This window comes from Eleginops maclovinus, chromosome 9 (genome assembly GCF_036324505.1).
Source record: "Eleginops maclovinus isolate JMC-PN-2008 ecotype Puerto Natales chromosome 9, JC_Emac_rtc_rv5, whole genome shotgun sequence".
In the NCBI taxonomy this organism is placed as follows: domain Eukaryota; kingdom Metazoa; phylum Chordata; class Actinopteri; order Perciformes; family Eleginopidae; genus Eleginops; species Eleginops maclovinus.
In genome coordinates, this window is record NC_086357.1 from 4,960,714 (window position 1) to 4,986,312 (window position 25,599).

General features: G+C 39.7%; 1 protein-coding gene across 1 annotated transcript in view; it reads left to right on the top strand.

The window, feature by feature from the left end:
• The window catches only part of LOC134870249 (inactive N-acetylated-alpha-linked acidic dipeptidase-like protein 2), a 555,262-nt gene that overhangs the window by 379,763 nt on the left and 149,900 nt on the right, over nt 1–25,599 (top strand). The window contains exons 9-12 of the mRNA XM_063892353.1: nt 1,328–1,471; nt 16,915–17,007; nt 22,809–22,996; nt 24,011–24,139. Coding sequence (XP_063748423.1) covers nt 1,328–1,471; nt 16,915–17,007; nt 22,809–22,996; nt 24,011–24,139 — 554 coding nt within the window. The remainder of the gene's footprint in view (nt 1–1,327; nt 1,472–16,914; nt 17,008–22,808; nt 22,997–24,010; nt 24,140–25,599) is intronic.

The window sequence follows — 25,599 nt, forward strand, 5'->3', positions numbered from 1 at the left end:
CACACACACACACACACACAGACACACACACACCTTTATCTCGGATGAATTAAACGTGTGAAGGACAGACAATTTGTCTGGTGGCTAACTACACTGACATAAAATGTCCGCTGTTTGAAAAACATGGCTGTGTCAGGTTTTCTGTTGAAAGAGAAGGTTAATAAGTGTATTCCTTCATTCCCATCACATCGGATGACTTTCAAGCTGCTGGCAGCGACAAACGGTCATGTTACCAATCTATTACAAAATGATCCACTTGCATTATCCTTCTTATATCAAGACCATGACATCCATGTGCTTTGGATCTTATTTCACTTTAATTAAAAAGGACAAAAAAATGAGTAATTCTTATTCAGGCTGGCTGATGCTGGGATGTCTGCTGCTCGCGTGCGTTTATTTAACCAACACAATACATCTGCTGACAACAAACTGCTTCATTTGGCCTTGTTGTACCTATATTTTCTCCACTGTATTTTTTTATATATTACTCACGTGTAACCTTAGTGCTATTTTTCACTCTAGATTCTTTGGTTGGATTCAACTAGTGCGCACTTGACTTGTGGTGCTGAAGGCGTCAATTACAAGGTTGAAATACTCTGTCTCTTTTCAGACAAAAATGACTAAATCAATCAAGATAATCCACAGTTCTGAGCAGTGTTATGTCAGAGATATTATGTTTTTTACTGAACTATATTGGCCAGCCGTGTCATGGCGGTCATGGACAAGAGGCTCACCAGGGCCTCCACTGCTAGCTTATCATTAGCTGTCTAGCTTGACATTACAGCTTAACCGGGATGGACCTTATAGTGGCATCTCTAACTGTCACAGCACCAAAACCATGTGTAATATCGTCATAATTCCTGGAAAGAAATATTGTCAGTGAGCTTTCCAAAGATATTTTTGCCATTTTGATTGCCAAAAGCCAAAGGCCACCTATTTCTAATATAATCAAGGGAAGACCGAAGTCTCCTAGACTGATATGTCCAACTCTCCGGAACTCGAACAAAAACATATACATCTAGATTAATGAATAGCACTACAGGTAAAAGTAAAAATATGAATTGTTGCTTTTACAGGGGAACTGTCCCTTTTACAAATTTACAAAAGTTCTGAGAACTCATTTTTACATAATTAGATAAAGGTCATAATGTACCCCTATACATTGTTGAATGTTGATTACTTTTTCAATGTACAAATATAATCACAATGGGATCCAATGGAGGAATTGGAAAAACACTGGGACAACTGTCAGTTACAAAAGTAAATCTGTCTCTTTTTTCCTTATTTTAACCAGGTTCTCTTTCTGCATTTTGGTATTTCTCTTTAGCTGAGGTGTCAAAAGAGGCTGGAAGAAGTCTGACGTCTCTCTTGGTGCAGCCCATCTCAGCCTTCCTGGCAAAGACGTTACTGTCCTCCCCGTCCACGGGGCAGGGAGACTCCTGTGTTCCTCTAGCCATGCCTCCCAACACAGGTAAATACACAATGAAAGAATGATGTCTTATCAACCATGAACTCGAAATAAATAGAAAGTAAAACAACCAGTATTAGATGCAATCACTGTAAACATAGTTTAAAAATGTTGTTCTATAACTTCAGCTAACTGCATTGTACTAGTTTGATCCGTACTGTGTTACCTCCAGAAGGGAGATACAGGGTCCATGAATGACCATAATCAGAGCTTTATCTCCGTTTTCACAAGTATTTGTATAATGGTTTTATCAGGGTATCAGGTTGTTGGACTCATGATTGTGTCCATTTTATGTTATCTATGTCTGACTTCCTTATGAAAACAAAAGAGGGCTGGTCTTTTGAGTTGGGACAACACGTCTATCTCATGTAAAGGTGTGCAATCTTGTGTTTATAACTGAGGAACAGTGAGACTGAAAAGAAAGATCTGTGCTATGTTCGATCACTTCGGAAATTCTCTTGATTTTCCAGTCGATGTCAATCTCATCTCTCCCTATGGTCATGATTTTGGGTGGTCGTATTGTGTGTCAAACTGCTGGAATGAGCTTGAATCACCAGTTGTTTGGACTGGGATACATTTGAGGTGCTCAGAAGGAGTTTTGAAGAAAAACCCACTTTCTTCTGGGAAAGGAGCCAGTTGATATGAGATAGGCTTATGGTGAATGTATACCCAGCATGCACACCTTTGTCTTTAGGGACTGTCCAACAGGGTGTTAAGATTTGTGAATATCTAGAAATAGGACTGCTCAGGAAGAGCTGGAGGTCATAGCTCAGGAGAACTTTGGAAAATCTTTACTGAAATTAATAATTGTATTTGTGTCTATTCTGTCAGCATGTAGGCTTCACATCTTTCGGATTATATCATTGTCTTACATAGAGATGCTCTACTGTTGCAATCCAATAACACATGTTGCATCCCTTTCAATCCTCTTATTGAAAGGGATGCAAAGTGACACTTAATTCTCTTAAGTGCATGTCACTGTTGTCTGTCTATATTACAAACACATCCCCCTCCCATCTGTAATTCAAAGTAGAGTTTAATTGATTCATCGATTATACAATCTCACTGTTTGTCAGACTCAACAAGACATTCTAAGTTGTCACATTGATGTCCATAACCCTGACCCTAACTCCTAACTGGTTGTAGTTGTTACCATGAAACAAATATTGGTCATGTCATGTAAACCATGATTATTTAACCATAAGCAAGTTATTTTTATCATGCCTAAACATCCCAAAACCTTACACAGGGAAGTCCGTTGCTAACTATGATTTGTAACAGTTGTAAGGCAGAAACAATTGTGGTCGTTTTATTAATAGGAGATCAGAAAGTGCTATTTTTTTCTAAAGGGAAAATAAAAACAACCTATTTTTCCTGTTGAATTTAAAGCACTGAACATTAAAACTCAGTTAATGCATAATGAATTCAATTAAGTAATTATAGTTGTAGTGGTAATAGAAACAGCCTGAATTTCCATTTGTAATGTCTCTTGTGTGTGCTGCTTATAGAGGCTTTTCCACTTTTCTGAACCACAAAGTAAAAGCTCCTAACATCTTCAACACGGTGCTTCGTTTTGAGCATCAGCGCCCATTATTTTTGACCTTAGGTGTGGAAAAGGAAAGCTCAAGAGGAATAAAGGTAAGGAGGTATGCAGAGATATCATTTAGTGCATATATTCATACCTGTCACCCAGCAGTCTGGTTAGTGACTTGTGTGGAATGGTACTCTCTAATATGTCAAGACTGTACTAACACAGTGGGATTATAAAGACCCCAGAAAAGACAAGCATTCATATGAATTTTCTTTAAAGATTTGTGTTGTACATAGTCATATTTTACAGAATAATTTCCCAGCAGTGCAATCATTTTTTTATGTTTCCTTTGTGTTCATGGAAAGAAAGTGTGTATTGTATTTAGAATTAACAGTAGGACGCTATACATTACCGGTGTCATGGTTAGGCATTAGTGATTACTGGGAATCACCAGTAGGTGTTAGTGTAGCTACAAAAGCATATTGTGTTCGCAAAGAGACTCCCAGGGAAATCTCAGGAGAGGATTTAAGAAATGTTGTGTCGCGATTCTGAATATTAAGTATTTTTTTGTTGTGCATTTTACAGGTAAGCTGCTGATGTTATTTCAGTATTGTAGACTAGTTGTGTTCATACTGTATTTATGATACACTCTGTAATGTTTTCTAATAATCTATAAGCAACTCTTTTATCTGTGTATGTTTGCTAGCCAGTTAGCAGCTAATGCTAGATCAACAGCTGCTCTTGTATCAGTTTTGTCAGTGCGGTATGGTAGCCTTAATATTGAACCCGAGTATGAGGGAGCCCTGTTGCTCATCTTTTTGTATTTTGTAGGCCATTTTGCAATGACATATGGTATTATTCTAAGTTTGTTATCTGTATAGAAGAGTATAAGTACACATGACTCATAATATCTTGAAATGAGGTGTAAGCTTTTAGTTTTAAATGTGCTCTATTAAGGTCTTTTTCAGTTTCATTTGTATTGTGTACCTCTACTGTGGCATAATTACTTTTAATTTCAAAAAGCTCTTTATTTTTCTCATACTGCCTGTGCTGCAGCATCTCTTTTCACCCTCTGTCTGAAACCAGAACCCAGTCTGCTCTGATTGGTTAGCTGGTTGGCTCTGGTCTGATTGGTCAATCCAGAGACATTTGCCTGAAATGTCCCGTCCCTTAGCCTATCACACACAATGTGTTAGAGCGCTAGCCAATAGAACCACAGGTGTTAGATAGTAATGTCGCTACGTTCCCAGAGTTAAACAAAGGACTCCAATGGAGGCGTTTAAGGCAGGGGGGAGTGTGTGGGAGAGAAACTCCCTCTGGAGGGAACTTAGGGATTTTAGCCTTTGCAGACCATTTACATGCACAACAACCTATAAAACACACTACAGGAAAGGAGAACCCCAAAAGCATAATAGGGCCTCTTTAAGTGAGAACATGAGAATCTCTGTGTCCAAGAAGGAAGTTGTAAATGCTTTTTAGCGATTGTAAACCTAAAGTAGTATTTTATTTTACATCTTTATTCCATGTGTAGTACCAGATTGAGCGTGTGTGACATCATTCTGTGCATGACACGATTGCACAATGCCCTTCATGTAGTCCTCTTTTTTTGTATTATATTCTTGCTCTTGTTATTTTGTACCTTTATAATTACTATTTTCATTGCGGTGCAGTTTTGATTGCCTTGAAATGTAACTTGTCTCTAAGGCGCACTTCACGGTCAGGTTATCACAAATGAGATGCCATTGTTAATTAACCTATTGTGAATGAGGTGAGGGAAGCTCTAGGAGCCACCGAGACCTTCCTTCACATGAAAGAAGAATGAAGAGATAGATGGGATTAAATAAAAAAGATCGTTTCGAATGATTTGGGCCTTCATATTCCTCCTTCAAGGCAAACAAGCCAATAAAATATATGGAATCAGGGAAGGATATCACAGATGCTGAGGACAAAAATGGCTGTACACGACATGTGGAAAAGCAATTCTACAGAAGATAAAATTAGCAAGTGCAGCAGTGTTTTCAGCAGCAAAGTAATTTCTCACACATCGAAGGGAAACCTTTTAAGTAACCCATATAAATGAAAGCAGAAAATGTCTGGAAGAAATATATATATGGAGGGTTTTATTCCCTATGCTGAAAAGAGATGAATATATGATAAGAGGACGGCAGGGATATTTCCCCATCATTCAAACAGAGGGTGTAAATATAGAAAAAGAGAAGGCGGATAAAAAGTCAAACAGGAGAACTAAAAATGGAGGTGATAAAGGAAAGCTTAAATGGCTGTTTGTAAAGCATTTTTTCCTCACTTTCTCAGTGGTTTTAAAACGTTTTTGATAGTTCTTGTCATGGGTTTATTTGATATATTGTTCCCACCACACAAATAAAAGGCTCTAATTCATACATTCAGCTGAATGTAGTGAGTAGATTTATGGTATGGCCCCAGCAGTGAAGCAAATGTGCAGTGTGTTGTGTTTAGCTCTGGTAAACCTTTCAGACAAAATGAACCACTGCAGGACATGGTCACCTGCATTTGAGTCTGTATGAACTTTCCCAAACAGTGTAAAACAAAGCAAGGGGTTCCGTGGGGCTGTTCATGGGCACAGTAATGATTACAGATAAAAGTTAAAATAATCATGGCAAAAACTGTACATTGACAATGCTGCTAATTTTCAGGTGTATGTAATGTCTCTACTGGGTCTCCATGCTTTAATGTTTAATGTGCTGCAGCACCTTTCACCTTCTGTCTGAAACCAGAGCCCAGTCTGTTCTGATTGGTTAGCTGGCCGGCACGGTTTTTCCATTATAAGATGTTTAGTGCAGTTTTGGACTGATTCTGTTACAGTAAGGATTGCTACACTTGGAGTTTCAGGTATAGCACTATTAGTCTTTACTGAGGTGTAAGGCTATGCTGGTGTGTGTGGTTAGACAGAGGGTGTATTTGTGTGTAGGAGCTAGAAAACGATGAGATGGATACAGTATTAAGAGGTAATTCCTGCCTTCAAGAGAGTAAATCCCCTCTTATCTCAGCATCACCACCGCAGACATCTACCACACTGCCACCTCCTGAGCCCTCGCTCCCTCTGTCTGAGTCCTCTGTCTTTCACTTCAGCCTCTAACCACGCAACACCTCCACCCCAGCATTTTTCGCGGAGGCGGGTCGCCATCTCTCGCCAGCATGTTTTCCCTCTCTACGTGTGTAGGGTCTGTCCATTTCCATTTATTCCCCAATACATTCAAGCAGCTGGTCATTGACTGGAACACTGCTTTCTGCAGTTTGCCATGTTGCACAGATAACAGTCACACACACACACACACACACACACACACACACACACACACACACACACACACACACACACACACACACACACACACACACGCACACACACACACACACAGGCCATCACTGTTGTACACTCATGCCGCCCAAGTGAGTCACATAGACAATCAATGAAGCACCCACAAAAATAAAGTGTATTATTGATCTGTGTGTGTGTGTGTGTGTGTGTGTGTGTGTGTGTGTGTGTGTGTGTGTGTGTGTGTGTGTGTGTGTGTGTGTGTGTGTGTGTGTGTGTGCTTAAATGTGTTTGTTAAACTAAAACAGAGCTTTTTCTGTCAGCTCGTGCGTATCGTTGTTGGTGTATAGGCTACTGTCTGAATATGCTTCATGAAAGGAAGGCCTTCCTATAAATAAAATATCTGAGCAAAGGACACATTATGATACTAAATATATTGGTTTCTTATTTTGTAAAGATACATTGTGCTGCTGTCTTACATAATACACTTTTTTCCTGTCTTTTATTTGCATTGCATTAGATATTTGTTTAATCCAAAAGTAATAAGGTTACACTACTTTTATATTATGATATTTAGGTAACTGATCCCATTTTTTAACAGATAACTAGTCATTTGTGTGTGTGTGTGTGTGTGTGTGTGTGTGTGTGTGTGTGTGTGTGTGTGTGTGTGTGTGTGTGTGTGTGTGTGTGTGTGTGTCACAACTCTCAGAAGACAGATTCTGTGTGGACCAAGCATAATGTACATCCAATACTTCTGCAAGGCATGCTTCTTTCTGAAGTGTTTCCATTACCTCCAATGAGTTCCAAAGAGGGAGAAAATGGGCGCGAAAGAGGGAGAGAGACAAAAGGGGGAGACACAAAGAGAGGGAGCGAGAGAGATGTAATCTGTCTCCAATCGATTGGCTGCACCTCTGACCACTCCTGGGATCCAACTATCATTAGTTTCCATCTGCCCGCCTCCTTTAATTTTTTTCTCCTCTTTTTTTTAATTCCTTTTCTTCTTGTTTTTTCTCTTTTAATTCCAATTCAATTAAGGCTGGCTGTATTGGCTAGCCATTGGTTAATTGCTCAGGGTCCCTCCATGGAGATCGGTAGACCCTAATGGGATGATGCGGTCAAACTCACAGTACACCCAGCACTGCGTGTTAGTGTATATGTGTGTGTTTGTGTGTATAAATCGTTGTTTTTGTCTGTGCAGGTTAATATTGATGTCTAGTTGTGAATATTTAGTTTAAGGTTTCAAGGTTTCAAGGTTTCAAGGTTTTATTTGTCATATGCACAGCAGATACAGCGTATATGTTGGCAATGAAAATCTTATGTCGCGTGCTCCTCCAACAACTCAACATACATGGTGCAAATAACATAAATAAAATAGTGCAAAAGAGAGAAGAATATTTACAGTAACAACAATAAAGATCTGAGGATGTGAAATATATACATATGTGGAATACATTGAGAGTATTTAAATACTTGTGGAATGAGGAGGTATGGGCAGATGCATATATTATGTATAGCAGATGTATATGGCAGATATGCATAATATATAGATATGTGTACTATAACAGATGTGTATGGCAGATGTGTATAATATATATATATATATATATATATATATATATATATATATATATATGTATGTGTGTAAAAAGATGTGAGTAGACATTCACAGAGGTCAGGAGTTCAGCAGTCTTATAGCCTGTGGTATAAAACTGTCTCTGAGTCTGGTGGTCTTGGTCCGGATGCTGCGGTACCGTCTGCCAGACGGCAGCAGACAGAACAGATTGTTGCTGGGGTGATGGGGGTCCTTTAATATCCTACCGGCCTTCTTCCTACACCGCTGGGTGTAGAGGTCCTCCATGGATGGCAGCTCCGTCCAGGTGATGTGCTGAGCAGTTTTCACCACCCTCTGTAGAGTCTTACGGTTGAGGGCGGTGCAACTGCCATACCAGGCGGTGATGCAGCCAGTCAGGATACTCTCGATGGTGCACCTGTAGAAGTTGCAGAGTATCCTGGAGTCCATGTTGAACTTCCGCAGCCTGCGGAGGAAGAAGAGCCGCTGTCGAGCCGTCTTGGATATGACCCTGGTGTGATGTGTCCATGTCAGGTCCTCACTGATGTTTACCCCGAGGAACCTGAAGCTGCTGACTCTCTCCACAGGAGTCCCGTCGATGGTGATGGGTGTGTGTGCCTCTCTCTGCCTCTTCCTGTAGTCCACAATCAGCTCCTTTGTTTTGCTGACGTTGAGATGGAGGTTGTTGTCCTGGCACCAAGATGTCAGGGCTCTGACCTCCTCTCTGTACGCCGTCTCGTCGCCGTCTGTGATCAGGCCGATGACGGTCGTGTCGTCAGCAAACTTCACGACCGTTAAAGGCTTGTACTTTTCAGTTATATCAGTTTTATAGCATTAATTGTTATTCTGCATATATTATATCACACATACCGTAATTTCCGGACTATAAACCGCTACTGTTTTCACATGCTCTGAACCCTGCGGCCTAAACAACGATGCGGCTAATCTATAGATTTTTACGGGCTATCGGCCACCAGGGGGCGCTCTAGCAGGAAGCGCAAAAGCGAGACAGACAGGTGGAAGAGATAATACACCGAGGAAGACGCGATCATAGTTTGATTGTTTTGAACAGCCATTTTGCAAATCATGCAAACACCCCCATTAAGGAAAACATACGAAGAAATGCATATGCATATAACAACGTGGAGCAGTGTGAAAAAATCCACCATCACCAGCGGGTTTCGAAAGGCTGGACTACTGCGTGATGAAGAGGACAGCACAAGTGCGCCTAGAGACGACAGTGACATTGAGAGCTACAATGAAAGAGAGACTGAGAAAGTGTGTGATGAAGCCATTCTGAGGCTGTTCAATTCAGACACTGTTTGGAAAATGTGGTAATTAAAAATATTAAAGATCTTTCTGTGTAAATATGTCATGTTACAACACCTGGAAACCTGCGGCTTATAGACAGTTGCGGTATATTTATGTACATTTTTTTTTTTCTTTTAACATTTAGTTGGTGTGGCTTATATTCAGGTGCGCTCAATAGTCCGGAAATGACGGTATATTTTTGATTGGATGCCTATGTTGTCATCGTTTTTTACATTTTAAATTATGAATTCATTATTTATTTTACTGAGTGGGTTATCTGTTGTGAATTTTTGGATATTAGATAAGTTTAAATTATCTTGCCTATTTTACCTCCTTGCATTCCTTGAAATTGTTTAAATCATGTACATTTGCTGCATGTGTGCAACAAAAACATTTAAACGTTTGACCTGAATCAAAAGTTTTTGTTTACTCTGTTGAGTCATATTGTTACCTTGGCTACCACCCTATCAATGACTGACTACAAACTACCTACGTTAGAACTACACGCTAAACACCACCACCTTAAGCATCCACATACGAAACACCTGCTAAATGTTGACAATGTCTCAACATGTGTGTGTAACCAGCTAAGAACAAGCGATTTGTGGAACACGAAGCACTGTAAATGAAGGCATTCGGCAGGTGATGTAGTTTAACAAGCTATAAAATACTCATAGCGAGGAGGTTGGGATAGATGGTTGGATCAACAAAGGTTCCAGGCCAATTGGCAGAACTGTCAGCCCAAATTCCGAGGCTTAATCCCCCGTCTGGAGGACTCAGGTTCATATCCAGTCACGGACCATTTCCCACGTGACACACTGTGTATATACCCATTCAACACTGTCAATAGAGGCACTGGCAGCCTGAAAAGAAAAACTGTATTTTAAGGTGACTTGAGTACTTTACTAAAGCCTAACACATTGGTGTATTTTAATTCAAGCTACAATATTTCCCCTGAGATTACCTACAAAAATTGCAGACTGCAGGGTCTTGGTAATGTTTCACTTGACATTCGTATAAGATTAAACCAAACGTAATACTGTTGTGGTGGAAATTCCAAACTTAATCACCTTCTGGTAAGAAATGAAACTTCTAACCAAAGTTGTGTTATTTAATAAAGAGTTTAAAGTAATTCAACAGAATCAATCTCTTTCCAGCTGGAAGGCCAGAGTCCTGCACAACCAATGTAGTACAATGATCTGACCCCGATACAAAAGAAAAAGCAATCACTTTATAGAGAAAACAGGAACAGGAAAGGGAAGGTCTCAGTTTTACGGGCTATTGAAGATAAGTGGCTAGACGAGGTAACAATGCATACATGGTGATTACATTCCCAACAATCCACATGTTCATTTCCTGACAATGGTAAGCTAAAAGAACATTTAGAAGTTACATGTAGACACAATATTAAACTGTGAGAGAATCAACCCTGGGCATATAATTAAATTAGGCTTATGATACATTTCCACGATAACAATTACTTTATTATTTCATTATGTAATAATGATAATATGTATGAATGTTTGGAATTTCTACAGTCTTGAGGATTGCTGGAATATGTCTGTCTTATGTATGTTGATTAATTAGGACAACTACCATATGTGTTGTAGTGGCATGTATGTGTTAGTTCATGTGTATGGGGTTCTTTTCAGCCCTTTTAAATTGATTAATCCCTTGAACACATGCTGTCCCCATCAGGCCTTGGGGTCTAGGCTCTGGCTCTATCTGTTGACCAGAAAATTACTCAGCTGTCTATCACTATCTCTAAGGCGTGTTGCAAGCCCCTGTTCGCTCTGTCAAGGCTGACTGATTGGAAACACATTTATACACTTATAGACAACACATCAACACACACTTTTCTGCTGCTGCCACCTTCATGTCCATGCAAGTTAATAACTCATACCTGAATTGAAATCAGAAGTTTCACTCAAGCGTGTGCTTTGTCGACGCAAAGAAGGAACTGTGTGTAGTGTGTCTTGAGTGTAATGCCCTGATAGGCTTACTTAGCTTATCTGTAGCTATTATCTATTTGTTTTGTGGTTAATTATGGTGCTTTCCATAGACCAACCTAAAACAATTGAAGCATAATTGCATTAGTGAGATTAGCCACTGATCCCATGTACAACAGCCTAGGTATAGTTAGCATTCAAGTGCAGAGTAAGTGGTTACGATCAATGTATCCACACACAGCTGTTGGTAGGATACTGTAGGTTTTCTTTTCTGTGTTCAGCAACACGAGTGATCCTGAAATAAACCTGTCTGGAGCAGAACCTGTTTATGCAACAAAACCGTGTTGGCCATAGAAAACAGTTTGGGTTAAGTTGCTTACATATGGGCCAAAATGACCACTGAATTTTGTTTATAAGGCACACAAGCAGCAGCATCCTGGGTGAATGTCTTTTAGTCTCACCTCCTCCCAGTGCAGACTGTGTCCCTCTTTATACTACTAACAGCCTGAAGCCGCCTTCATATAACACAGGATTTTGTCTTTTGCTCACTTGAGGTTGAATGCAGCCTTGCGGTGAAAACAGCTAGTTCTTATACTATTGGTAAGCCTGCTAGCTTGCGCTGCTCATCACGACTAGTACGGCAAAACCGCTCTCTGAAAACAAACAAAACAAAACTTGACAAGTATGTATTATCATTTATTATCATCCTTAATCATACAACGAGTGCCAGTACCCAACAGTGGAAGGACCAATGGGGCAAGTGATTCTATCTCCCATACACACAAACATACACACACAACAAATATGCAAGAATTAGGATTAAACCAACACATGCTGTAGAAATAAGCTCAGCTACAGAATTTCATTTCAGCAAGTCAACCGTACCTGAATTTGCTTCTTTGTCTCATTTCTACCTTTCTTTAATTTCTTTTGAGCACATGCAATTCTTTCTCTCTCTGTCTCCCTCTCTCTCCCACTCAGAACTAATGCCAAAAGTGTAACAAATTTCCGAGGCAATTACATTGTGAGGCCGCGGAGGGAGAGGCGAGCGAAGCATAACAACTTGAAATGACTTTATAGAAAGGACTCCCCGGCCCTTTAATTACACACCTATTGATTGCTGCGCGCGGGTTTCCCACAGTCACCTACTGCTTTTTCTTGTCAACTCTGCATTTATTACCCTGCAGAGAGCGGCGCTGAGGCGCTTCTGAATTTAGACTCTGTGATTATATATCAGCTTTTTTCATTAGGTGCCGTTTATAGTTTGAGTCTATGGGTTTGTGGGTGCTAAATTGGCATGCTTTATTGCAAAATGTGATTCATTTGATATGGCAACACGTGGTTGTTGATCCGCTGAAGTATGAGTAATATATTCCATGTTATGCTGCGAGGATCATATAGCGGGTTGTTCCAACCACCATGCTAGCCAGCTTTAGCGCAATTAGCTTCTCCCTGGTGTAAACAACGCAGCCAATATAGTCATTATTAGGTTGATGTCCAACAGTTGTCTGATGCACAAAAGCAGCAAATCAACGGTGAAAACAACAAATAAAAGCTCTCTCTACAAGACAGTTTAGAGAGTAAATAGTTAATAGTTAAAGTAGTTAATAGAACAATAACAAGTAAGATCAAATAAGAAAGCTTAAAGGAGATAGGACAAATAGCAGAAGACACTGCACAAGGCTGAATGCATGATTGGCATGTGTTGAATGTAAATAGCAATTTAACTTGTAGAGGTCTCTTTGAAAGGCAATACCAGACCATTTTCTTTGTAGTGTTATCAGGAAGACTTGCTATAAATAGTTTTCTTTCTTTTTTTTAAGGGTCAGTCATGTGTGATTTTCCTTGGAGCGGACAGAGGTTAAGTATCATGTTTAAAGGCCTTCTGAGAGACTGAAGTCCGTGCAGATAGAGGAACTGTTTCTTTGAAGGAAAACCTTTCCTACCCTGCTGCTTTCAGGGGAAAACATGAGATGGCAAACCACACCTGACAATTTGGCACTATCTCTGATTCAGATGGTGAAGTAAGGACACATTTTCCATTGACTTTAGCAAGTTGAAAATCATATCAGAGACGAGTTTGGAAATATCTCCTTTCACATTTAATTTAGATTTTGAACGTCTGACACATTGTCTAGTCCCTTTTGAATATGTTCATCAACCTTTAAAACTTAACTCAGATTTACCCTTTACCTGTAGCAGAGGCTCGGTGTTTATACCCATTCATCATGAAGTGGAATTACTCAATGACAAATCTCCCTCGCCGCTCCCTGTGAGTACGTCTGCAGATTGAATACACAAACGGACCACATGTTCCATCCCTGCTCTTTAGCCAAAGTCATTTGTGCCAATGTCAAAAGTGATAAATGGGTTATGTGGCGCTTCTGAGAGAAAGCAGTGAATTTTTATAATGTATTAAAGAGGAGCGAGAGGGCGAGGGAGGGAGGCAGGGAGGGATGGAGGATGGAGCGGAGCTGGGAAAGTGGGCTGTCATGCTGTAGCGCTGTGCTGTAGGCAGGGGACCTCTGTCACACACAGTTTGAGTCCCTGCTTCACATCTTTACTGGCACCTCGTCTGTATTTCCCCTCAGATATCCAGCCATCGTCCCCCCCAGAGCTCAAAGCCATCCAGCAAGGCAGCAGAGCTGGCACACACATTGACTGCTCTGTCAAACGCATCATATGGCACTGTGTTTGTGTGGTCTTGTTTTGCTATTTTACAAGAGCCAGTTTGTATTTTAAACCGTCACATAAATGACATTTCTATTCAAGGTCATTATGGTTGTTTCCCATTTGATTATTGGGGGGATTTAACACTAGGGTGACAAGATTATTGGTGCTCAAAGAGTTTTAGAAACATAATATTGAGCTCACAACACAACATTTAACCTTAGGATAATAATCCCACATTAAAAAACAGTCTATAAAGGTGAGTTTTTGCCCGTGTTTTGAGGGTCGGCATGGTCTCTGACAGACGTAATAATTTATTATTGGGACTATCTTCAAAACTGGTATTATAAAAAATATATTGCTAATAACCCCATTATAATGAATCCGATACACTGGAATTGTGAGAGACGTTGTTTCAGTGCTACATTGAACTTATTGGATCTGTTGTTGGAGCCTATCAGGTTTTTAGTAGAGATATCAAACATAATTTAGCATTTAGGATCAATTTGTATAACTCAAGCCACCAAATAATGGTTGAATGTTAAAGTAACATTCACATTTTGTGAGAAAACAGAAACAATGTCAATGTCATGACAGGACATCAAAAGCCAAGCTTATTTTAGCTTAATATAAGAATGCAATTAAGCTTATAACCAAAAAATGCTGATCTGACCAAACCATATCCACAGCGGGGTTGGCCGCAGAGTTCTGGAATTTCTGGAAGTTCTGAAGTTCATTTAGGTTGTTGAATGATGAGACATAAAGGATGCTGTTATAGTGTCTACATAAATCACAGAATACTTACTTCACAGTTTCAAAAGTACCTTGAAAACATTGAGCATCTATGAGGGAATTGGCACTTACAATAGATATCTTTTAAATCATAAATCAAGTAGCAAACGTTTGGGCTTACCAGGTCTGTCCAGAGGCTTCCCCGCCACTCGACCCAACTCACCACCAGATGGTGATCAGTTGACAACTCCGCCCCTCTCTTCACCTGAGTGTCCAAAACATGCGGCCTCAGGTCCGATGATACGATAACAAATTGATCATGGACCTTCTGCCTAGGGTGCTCTGGTACCACGTACACTTATGAGCATCCTTATGTTCGAACACGGTGTTTTTTATGGCCAATCCATGACTAGCACAGAAGTCCAGTAACAAACCATCACTCCAGTTCAGATCAGGGGGGCCATTCCTCCCTCCAAGTGTCTCCATCATTGCCCACGTGTGCGTTGAAGTCTCCCAGCAACACGAAGGAGTCCCCTTCAGGAGACCCATACAGGACTTCTTTCTGGGTCTCCAAGAAGGCTGAATACTCTGAACTGCTGTTTGGTGCATAAGCACACACAACAGTCAGAGTTTTCCCCCCCATAACCCGCAGGCGTAGAGAGGCGACCCTCTCGTCCACTGGGGTAAACTCCAACAAAGCGGCACTCAACCGGGGGCTTGTGAGTATCCCCACACCCGCTCGGCGCCTCACACCTTGGGCAACTCCGGAGAAGAATAGAGTCCAACCCCTATCCAGAAGTAAGGTTCCAGACTGACGCTGTGTGTAGAGGTGAGCCCCACCAGATCCAACTGGTAACGCTCCACCTCCCGCACAAGCTCCGGCTCCTTCCCCCCCAGAGAGGTGACATTCCACATCCCCAAAGCTAGCTTCTGTCGCCTGAGTCTGGTCCGTCGAGACCCTCTGCTTTCACTGCCACCCTTCTGGCAGCGCACCCGACCCCATCGCTGTTTCCCGTAGGTGGTGGGCCCGCGGGACGGGGAAGCGGAGGTGTTGCCCACGTTGCTTTTTCGGGTTGTGCCCGGCCGGGCTCCGTGGCAAGCCCGGCCACCAGACGGTCGCTGACGAGTCCTCCTTCTGGGCCTGGCTCCAGAAAGGGACCCCCTACATTCTCTGAGCTACACTGGTTGTAAAATCAAGTATGATTTTATAGAAGTCTATGAAAAAATCACCCAACATCTCACTTGATTTGGTACCTGGTACATTTTCCTGACAAGTTTATGGTCTCAATCATTAGTTGGTATTCTTCCTGGGTACTGCTTAATGTTTATTTGGTAAATGATGGTCCCATTTAAGTGAAAAATAGAAATAAAAGCAAGGTTTACGCTTTAGGGCATGTGCAACTCGTGACTGACAGGATGTAACCAGGTTGTTGTTAGGTCTTTCTGCTCGCCTTGTTTTCGTCAAAAAATATTGAACCCCCGTTCACAGTGGGTTGAAGTCGCTTCATGTCTAATAATGTATTAATTATATATGATATACTGTACTGTCTGTGATCAGAAAAGACAAAAACACAAATGCTGTATGTAACCTTTGTAATGTAAATTATGCAAACAACCCTTAGCCACCTAGCATGTAGAGTACATAAAGCTCTTTTCATACCACAAATGTACATCTCCATTATCATTTTCGCGTTTCGGATATAACATGAATTCAGTCAGTCAGAATGACAGACGTGAACACTCTATGTGTTGGGGTTTATGGTCAGGGTTATGTATAACTGGTTTAAAGTAATGACATGTTTTTTTTGCGTGGGAAACTTTATGCTAAAGAATTTGCATTTTAATTAAATCAGCACCACAAAGAAACATTTACCGTATCTGTGAAATGTGGTCTGTAAAATATTTCAATTATTTTTCCTAAAGCTTCTGGGGCCAGAGTGGATGGTGAAATAAATGAAACAGTGAATGCCACGAAAACAAACTTGATGATTGGCTGTTGGCTGGTGTTATTTTTGCACGCTACATATGAAGAGTGTGTTTTTAAACTCGAGCAATCACACACTGTGGATGACTTTCAGATGTTTATGAGCAGTTTCCTCTGATTTTGTTTTCCTGTCTGGTATGCTTACACAGCCACAGCATCTTTGACAGAGCCTGCGAGCCGTGCTGTTTCTAATTTACATCCTCTCACTGGGCTATTACCAACAAAATAAGGGTTCAGCATCCACCTGTGTCAACTCATGGGGGACAATTTCCTATTTGCATAACAATATCAAATTGGCAAAGGCTGGTCAAAAGTGTTTGAAACACCTTCAGGGAATTTCGAAAAAGGTATTTCGTTTCCCAACAGGAGCTCATGTTATAGTTTGTCTTTTCTTGTTTTCCCAGAACGAAAGAAGATTACTCTGACTGTTGGAAATCAACTGTCCTCCAAGAAGATCTACAATGTTGTTGGATACCTGAAAGGAAAGAGAAACCCAGGTTTGTACAAATGCTCTGCAGTTTTATTCAAGATATAATTGTAGTTTAAGTCAACAGAAACATGTTTACTTGCATGTTCATCTAAAATACTATTCAATATAAAGATAAGCAGCTAAAAAAAAGAAAGTGAACATATGGTGAAAAATGGTTAATAGCCAACATTAATGTTCCGTCCATTTCAAGATAAAGTAAATATGAATAATATTCGTATGATAGATCTTTCATAAAACTTCAGTGTAGAGGTTGTATTCTATACATTTCCAAATGTATAGTATGGGTCCCCAGCACATAGAAACTGTCGGATGCTATCTTGCATATGTTGGGCAATTCACCCAATTAGCATAAATTGTGTTAATTAAAATGAATAGCATTATAGCCTATGCAAACAACAGTACAACCATGTCTTGGCCGTTTTAGACAGTTTTGGAGTGGCATGGTAGGATAAGATGAATCCATTTCTCACATTTTCAGGATAAAAATCAGTTTTAACCAGAAAGTGGTCTTATTTGTGCTCTCGGTGGGCTGACTTCGACTACCATGAGTAGTGATGCAACCAATGGATATAGAGAGCAAAAGATGAAAAGTATTATCTCTACCGTGGACAATTCTTCAAATAAATAGGCAATCTTAAACATCCAAATTATCCAAAGTCCCCTACATCTTCCAAACCTAAATGTATCAAAATCAGCCCAGAGAGAGTATAAATATTGAAATTTCTGGTTGAAAACTGCCATGTTTGATACTGAAAATGTCAGAATTAAGTCAGCATCCTTAATAACACCCCAAATCACTCAAACTGTCCAAATCAGCCAAACCATTTTTGTCTACATAGGCTATAATGGTAATGTTAAACTTATACTAACTATGCAAATTGCCCAACATATGCAATTCAGCCTCTGGCAGGTCTATGTGCTGCGTTCACAATAGGACTCGGAGGTTTTTTTATGTCATTCCTAAAGCTGACCAGATGACCAGTATTTATGATAGAGATGTAGTTTTCTTTTGAGGTTAAACATCATTTTTTCTGACATCATACTGTATATGAGGAGAGCGGTGCTTGATCTTGCCCCTAAAAACTGGTTTAACATAGACAAATACGAGAATAATGAATAGACTAAATAATAATATTGATGTTGAGAAATGGTGTTTGTGAAGGACTTCTATTGCTTCTTTTATGGCCAACCCAAATGCTGCACTCAAAAACTGAGTTTAATTTGCTGCAGATTAACAATGCACATTTGAAGCTCACATCATTCAGGATAGTCTTAGGCTACTTAATATGGATTTATGTTGCTTATTTGTCCTCATTAAAGTTCAAAAGGGGTTTTGTCTGACAAAACTGTCATTGTATGAATGAGTAGCAGAATTACTTAATATTCTTCAAATCATTGATAAGTGAAGAACATTATATATACATTGATTTTCCGGTTTTAGTTTTGAAATGTGAACCTTTTTATTTCTATTCTGTTTTCTATTATGGAAACACATGTCACCTTGCTTTGGAAAATTGTAACGTGAATGTTCACAATATTCAAACTTTTAACACTTATCTGATTTTGGAGTAGTTTAATAAATCAAACAATAGGGAAAAATAAGCAGCATAATAAGGAACTGCATTCACCAGCATGGACTTCCTATTTGGTGCTGTACAGGCGGTGTACAGTGGATTTATCAGATGCATTTATTTTCTTTTGGTGGAAACAGCTGCTGCATTGAAATGATGGGTGAGAGTGGACAACGGGAGCGGTGCAGCACATGCAATAGAAAGGGTTAAAGGCTTTGACCTTTGTTTTAAAGGTTTTATTTTTCTTTCTTCCTTGTCCCGGTTATGCATCAGCTCGGGTCATTTCCAAATACGTTATGTCCTTTTAATGTTGAAATAGCAGCCCAGCCTTCTCTGCTCAGTTCCCTCTGCCCTTACCTTTATCCATTGTCATTCTGCAGAGCATGTCGCCCTTGCCTCGCCCCATAGCCGTCCTTGTCTCACACCCTCCCCTCTACTTGTAGCAACGCAGAGCTTCTGTACCTGTCCTGCCTAGTCACTGGTGGAAAATGACCTTGCTGATTTACAGTGTGTTATTAGGAAGCAATAATGGGCCACTATAGAAGATAATCTGGGCTACAAATCTCTGGAAGGAGTGACATTTTTACTGGTTGTAGCTGTTTGATCATATGTCTGTTCACAGCTCATTTATCTCCACCATTATCAGATAGAAAATTCCTGCATATTCGCAACAGCTTTGACACATGGGAATGAATTTGTCAGGATGCAACAATATATTGCTTTTGATTTTAAAACTTTGTTTGATATTTTTTGACATTAAATATAACCTTATCTTCTGATTGCAGTGTTTGGGATATCCTAAACAAAGTTTTAAAATCAGAGCTAAAAAAAACACATACATACACATATATACTACATTATAGTTTATATTATCAGATTATCTCAATTTAAAAAATATAGGCTAACAAAAATATAAAATAACACTTGTTTCCATCAACTACTGCTCGCGTGTTCGGCCATTATTCGGAGTTCATGAGTGTTTACTTCCTGCCCTTCTTCTTCTGTTGTTCCCGATTGTGCTAACTTCCTGTCCGCTTTCTTCTGTTGTTCCCTTTAGTGTTTACTTCCTGACTGTCTTCTTCTGTTGATTTATCTGATGTCCGGTGCTCTGTATTTGAACCTTTTCCATTCTCTTGGGGTTTTTTTCTCTTTTCTTTTCTAGGACCATTTTAGCCATCATGAGTCCAAAGTTTCGTACTTTCCACAATGTTGTTTCTCCAATGGAGAAAACAAATGGTTTTTTGGCCACAGCTGACTTTATATTGACCAAACTTCTTTCTGCAGACTGACTGCACATATTCACTTAATCAAAATGTCCTCCTTATGTGTCTACTATAACGCAAGGAGCAGACCGCAGACTCTTCAATATCGATTAATCCCCATTGAGTATTCAACTTAGCTGTGTAATAAAGAAAGAATAGAGAAGGTAGGTCATTAAAAGGTAACACAGCCACAGAACGTGAACAAAATAAAACATCTAGGAAAAGAAAAATCAACCTTCATCTGGTCAACAATCGGTGCCTGTTGAAATTTGCAAGGGCATTGAAACAAAAATTATCAATACTTTTTTATGAATGCTTCATTTAACCATTATTGTGAGTCCTGAACAATAAGCATACCCATGACAAACATTTACAATTAAATAGAACAAAAGAAGCTAATAAAGCTTTCACATATGACTGATTCCGAGCAGTTTACAGTAATGGTTGACTTACCCTGCAAGCTGCTCTCTGTGCAATAATGTGTTGTCAGATTTCTGCGGCTAAGCTAGCAGGCTTCTCTAAGCACCTCTTTTCTCAAACAAAGTCATCAGTGCTCTGTGCTGGAGTGATGAGCTTTGCTCTCTTCTTCCCTTCGCCTGCAGGAGTCTGCTTTGTGCATCCACACTCAACAGTCCCTTTGTAGAAAATGTAAGGCGTACTAAGAGGCCTGGAGCATTTGTGAGTCAGTGTTTGTAAGGAAAACCACACATAGACACTGTTCTTGTCTTCTTTCCAACACTTGTACTGAGCTATAGTATTATATATATCCATAAATCTGTTTATTACAATGCTTAGTTGAAAACTCGATCCGGAACACTAAAGGGAACAGCAGGAGACATTTTTGCCTTGTTGTTTTTAATTTGTAACGGTCTGTGGCTGTTTTACATTTTGTTGACCTGTCTTCTCTATTTTTCTTTATTACACAGCTTAGTTCAACACTCAATGCTGATCGGTCAATTTTGAATATTCATCAGTCTGCTTTTTTTTTGTAAGTAGACCGTGAAGGACATCATTCAGAGATGAACATCTTTTCAAACAAGGTTTAAAAGGTTAAAGGGTCACAGTACCAATAATTAACGATACACTACTTTAGCAATGAATCCCTCATTGATTACATTTTTCCCTGCAGTTGAATGCAACAATGTGAAACCTATTCAAAGATACCAATAGACTTTATACTAGGCTCTCTAAAGAGGTTATGAAACATACAACAAATTGCTTTAGTATCGCAAGTTGTTTAAAAACATTTCATTGAATTATTTTCAATGCAACAGGCAGTCACAATCGCTCTTTTGAAAATGAACATGGAGATGATGGACTCTCCTGAGTCTTCAGGATGGTAGCGCGAGCAGCCGCACTGGCCCCTCGCGGTCCCGAAAAAACGGTGTTTTCGTCTTGTTTGTCGAGTTTGTCGCTGTGTTCGTCATGTCCGACGGACTTATATCGGAAAGTACAACAATACAGCCGTGAGTTTCTTCTTGGAAAAAGTACAACTTTCTTCAATTTGGAAGCCAAACTCTCCGTGGAACTCAGCAGCCTGGGACTCCCCCTATTGTGCCGACCCCAACCCGGAAAAGGGGACGCCTCTGAACATCAATGGTGCTGCTGTGGAGCAGGTGAACAGCGCAAAATTCCTGGGTGTGACCATCACAGACGACCTCACCTGGAACAACAACACCACTGCACTGGCAAAGAAGGCCCAGCAACGCCTCTACTTCATCAGGAATCTCAAAAGAGCAGGAACTCTCTCTCTCTCTCTCTCTCTCGCTCTCTCGCTCTCTCTCTCTCTTTCTCTCTCCTCATTCCCTCCCTCTATCCTCTCTCTCCCTCCCTGTCTCTCTCCTCTCCCTCCCTCTCTCCTCTCGCTGCCCCTCTCTCAGTCCCTCCCTCTCTGTCCCCCTCTCTCATCTCCCTCTACCCCCACTCCCATCTGTCCCCTGACCTCTCCACCCTCCGTCCCACCCACCTTTCCCCACAGCCTCAATGGAAATGTACCAGGAGATGAATCCCCCTCCCTCACACACCCGTCCCTCATCCAGCACCAGTCACTTTCTATTCTCCGCTGCTACTGAAAATGTACTTTGCACAAAGTATTTTTTGCACTGAAGACGTACTTGCACTTCTGTCAAATTGTGTTGATTGTGTCTAACATATATGTATATATTACTTTTATTTTTTTTGTATACCCCTTTTTACTCCCCCTTTTTTTCTACGCTCTTATCTTTTTTATGTTATGTTATTGTTTATATTTGCACTGTGGGACTGCCAGAAACAGTATTTCAATGTTCTAGAATATACTAGAATATAGCACTGAATTCAAATTGCTCTTGCACCCATTAAAATGTTAAATAAGCAGCCGTTTGGAAAATGTTATGGTATTAAAGGAAAATTAAACCAGAAATAATGTAATTAGAACGTTATAAAAGTTATACATATCGTTAAGACACATTGCCTTCTTTCACTAGGCCTTTGTTTTCCAACATGGTAATAGTAGTCTAAGGTAGTGCAGAGAACCATCTTTATCAGTGATAGCGAAAGCAGGTATGCATCAATGACTGAGCACTGTGAGGTTGTGGTTAAGAATTTCATATTCTTCAATTTATTTTACACTCGTTTCTTGTCTTAATGTGTATTTTTAAAAAGATGAAAAGTATGTAACAATTTTCTTTGAGGCTGTGAAAGCTTGTGTGGAGCTTCATTTTGTATCTCTTTATTTCATGTCTGCCCATTTTTCTTTATTTTCCATATGTGTGTTGACAGCAGATGACTGTTTAGCAACACATATATAAGCACGGCTACTGCTTGTAACTTTATTATTTAATTTTTTTAAATATATAAATGTGGCCAATACAGTCATAAATACATGTTTTGGTACAGTAATGTATCACAACATGTAGTGTGGTTATAATATTAACCTGAAGTCAAAGAAAAATATGCATTCATGTTCTTCACTTCTCATTTGATCTTTTTCGTAGATCGCTATGTGCTAGTTGGGAGTCGTCATGACAGTGACCAAGGAGGCGGAGCTTCAATCATCATGAATCAGCTGATCGCAGCGTTGACAGAGCAGACCAAACATGGATGGGTGCCAGACCGTACCACAGTGTTCTGCTCGTGGGGAGGCTCAGCCCTGGGGAACATCGGGTCCTATGAGTGGGGAAAGGTCAGCAAGCAAAAGCGCATCTGTTTTATTAAATGTCAACACAGGTCAAAGAGTGTGACCTTTCCATGTATTTAAGACATATTTTATTTTCTACAACATATGCTACTGCTAGGGCTTGTTAGCATTTAGCAAGCTATGTGCCCAATATCAATCAAAATGATAAAGAGAAGGTTCACACAGCAGCCTTTGTAAATGTGGACACAGCCATAATTAAGATTTACATGAGAAAAGGGAATTAAAACAGTGGGAGTTCCTTTGGTTTTCTCTCTAGATAGGAATAATGGAATAGAAGAACAATCCACAAAGGCGGCAATCAGGCTATATTGTTTCAATTGAGTAGTTCTCATTTATAATTGACTATTTCTCATTTATGTTCCCATGTAACTCTGTTACAGTCTAGCTGAAAATAACTCCATAGTATTGTTCTTTAACAGGGAAACCCCCAGGGAGTGCTCAATTCTATTCACAGTAACTGTAGGGGGGCCACTAAATATTTATTTTCTTTCTTATTTAAATATGTCTGAAAAAACACAACGTTGCATGAATCCAACATATTGTCGACAAATACAAACCAGCTTATTTTCTTAAAAAAATGAAATGTTTTCATGCACACAGCATTTTATGATAGTCTGTTGCAAGTGAATCATTGTGCAAACACAGCTAGCTAACCTGTTCTAATTTGGCACTTATCTAAAACTATTTAATTTTGGCAATAGAAAATGAGTTTAAACATGGAAATGAAGGATATTGTACACATAATTTTCCCAGTTTAATACAAACATTGTATACATAATTAGTACAGGTTTCCCTGCGCCATCTAGTAACAAAGGATTAATGGTAATCGTAAAAATGTCAGATCAGATTTAAATGTAAGTATTGAATTTGATTGCCTGACATTACAACCTAAGAAAATTATAATGAAAGAATTGTGACGAGACAACAAGGAAACTGTCAGGAATGTCCCCGGCAGTGTGATGATGATAATCTCTTTGTGTGTGTGTGTGTTCCCTTCAGGATAACAGTGTTGTTCTACAGAGCAGTGCAGTGGCCTACGTCAGTCTGAACTCCCCAGTTAGAGGGACAGAGACTCTCCAAGCTACAGCGTCTCCAACACTGCTGCAGCTGACCTCAGACATACAGAGAGTAAGTGTCACTGCTGCTAGCTTAATCTCTGCTGCTGTTCAGACTGCTAGCACTGCTATAACTGCTAATATCGCTACAATTAAGGAAACTGCATTAAAAATTACAAATATGTTTAGAGTCAATGTAAGGAGGTGACGTTATGGGTCACAGGTAACAGTAACCAATCATTACTGAACATTGAATCCTCAGTTGCGATTAGGGCACATTGGAGACAGAGGAAGTTATGTTGGGTTTCTAAAACCATAAAGAACCCTGGGAAAATGAGAATCGCTGCTCAATGGCCATGATATAAAGTCCATGCACCCTAAATAAGAAATGGATATAGTTATCTTGACATCACTTGTTTGTTAACTATTGCGTTGAAGCTTTACATTGGTGAATTTGAGCCAATGAAATCTTAGGTTTTTCGCAGTGTACTGACCTGAATTGACACAGGACGGCAGATCTATATAAAACCAAGCGCTGAACACAAGATTTTTGGTGTCGAACAAATGTATAGCTTTCATCAGCTGAACATGACAATGCAAAAGTCTTAAAAGTAAAAGGCGAAAATATAAATAACTGTGTGGTAGGAATGTGAACAACAAAGTAACCCCGCCCTTACAAATACCTTAATATAGTGTCTATTTGACTCTAAATTGGAACATCCTATACAATATGAACATCATGTGTGTCACCATAAATTAATTTGGAAAAAATCAAGTGAGAATTCTCATAGACTTCTATACAACCAGACTTATTTTTGCTACCAGTGGAGGCATCCCATGCTGGATGTTATACAAATCTATTTTTATGGCCCTTCTGCATAGGGTGGTGCAGTGATGATGTATTGTATAAGCCTCAAGGGGTCCCTCAACAAAAATCTATGGGATTTGCCAGTTTGATTTTTGTATATTGCAGAAGATGAGCTCTGTTTCAAACACAAATCTATGATACACGTTTTTCCAAGTTTATAATCTTCACATATTAAAAATACTTTGGTATTTTTTAAGCATTAATATAATCACCAGAAGTAAAAAGCTATATTTAGGCTATAAACAAACTACATCATGGACACATGGCTTTGCGTGCAGCACTAAGACTCGTGACAACGTATGACATGTTCATTCAGTCACTTCTACGCAATACCCATTGAAGCTTTGGACATTTCAGATTAACGTGTTTACTGACATATTTTATGTCCTGGAACAAAACTTGAATATGTTGTAAGATTGAGTAAAGGTCATACCTTAATTCAGGTGCTTCAACATACAAACAAGTCAAAAAAACATAGACTTCTAGACGAGGGAACCGGAAATGGTTAAAATTGAAAAGTAGTTTCCAGGTGCAGGACTAATTCCTGCACCACTCCATTGGCTTCACTTTTTAAACCCAGAGGTTAATTATAAGAATATCATCTCCTCACTTTTAATACTATTTCCAATATTGTTACTTTGGTGGGATTTTTGTTAAGTTGTACT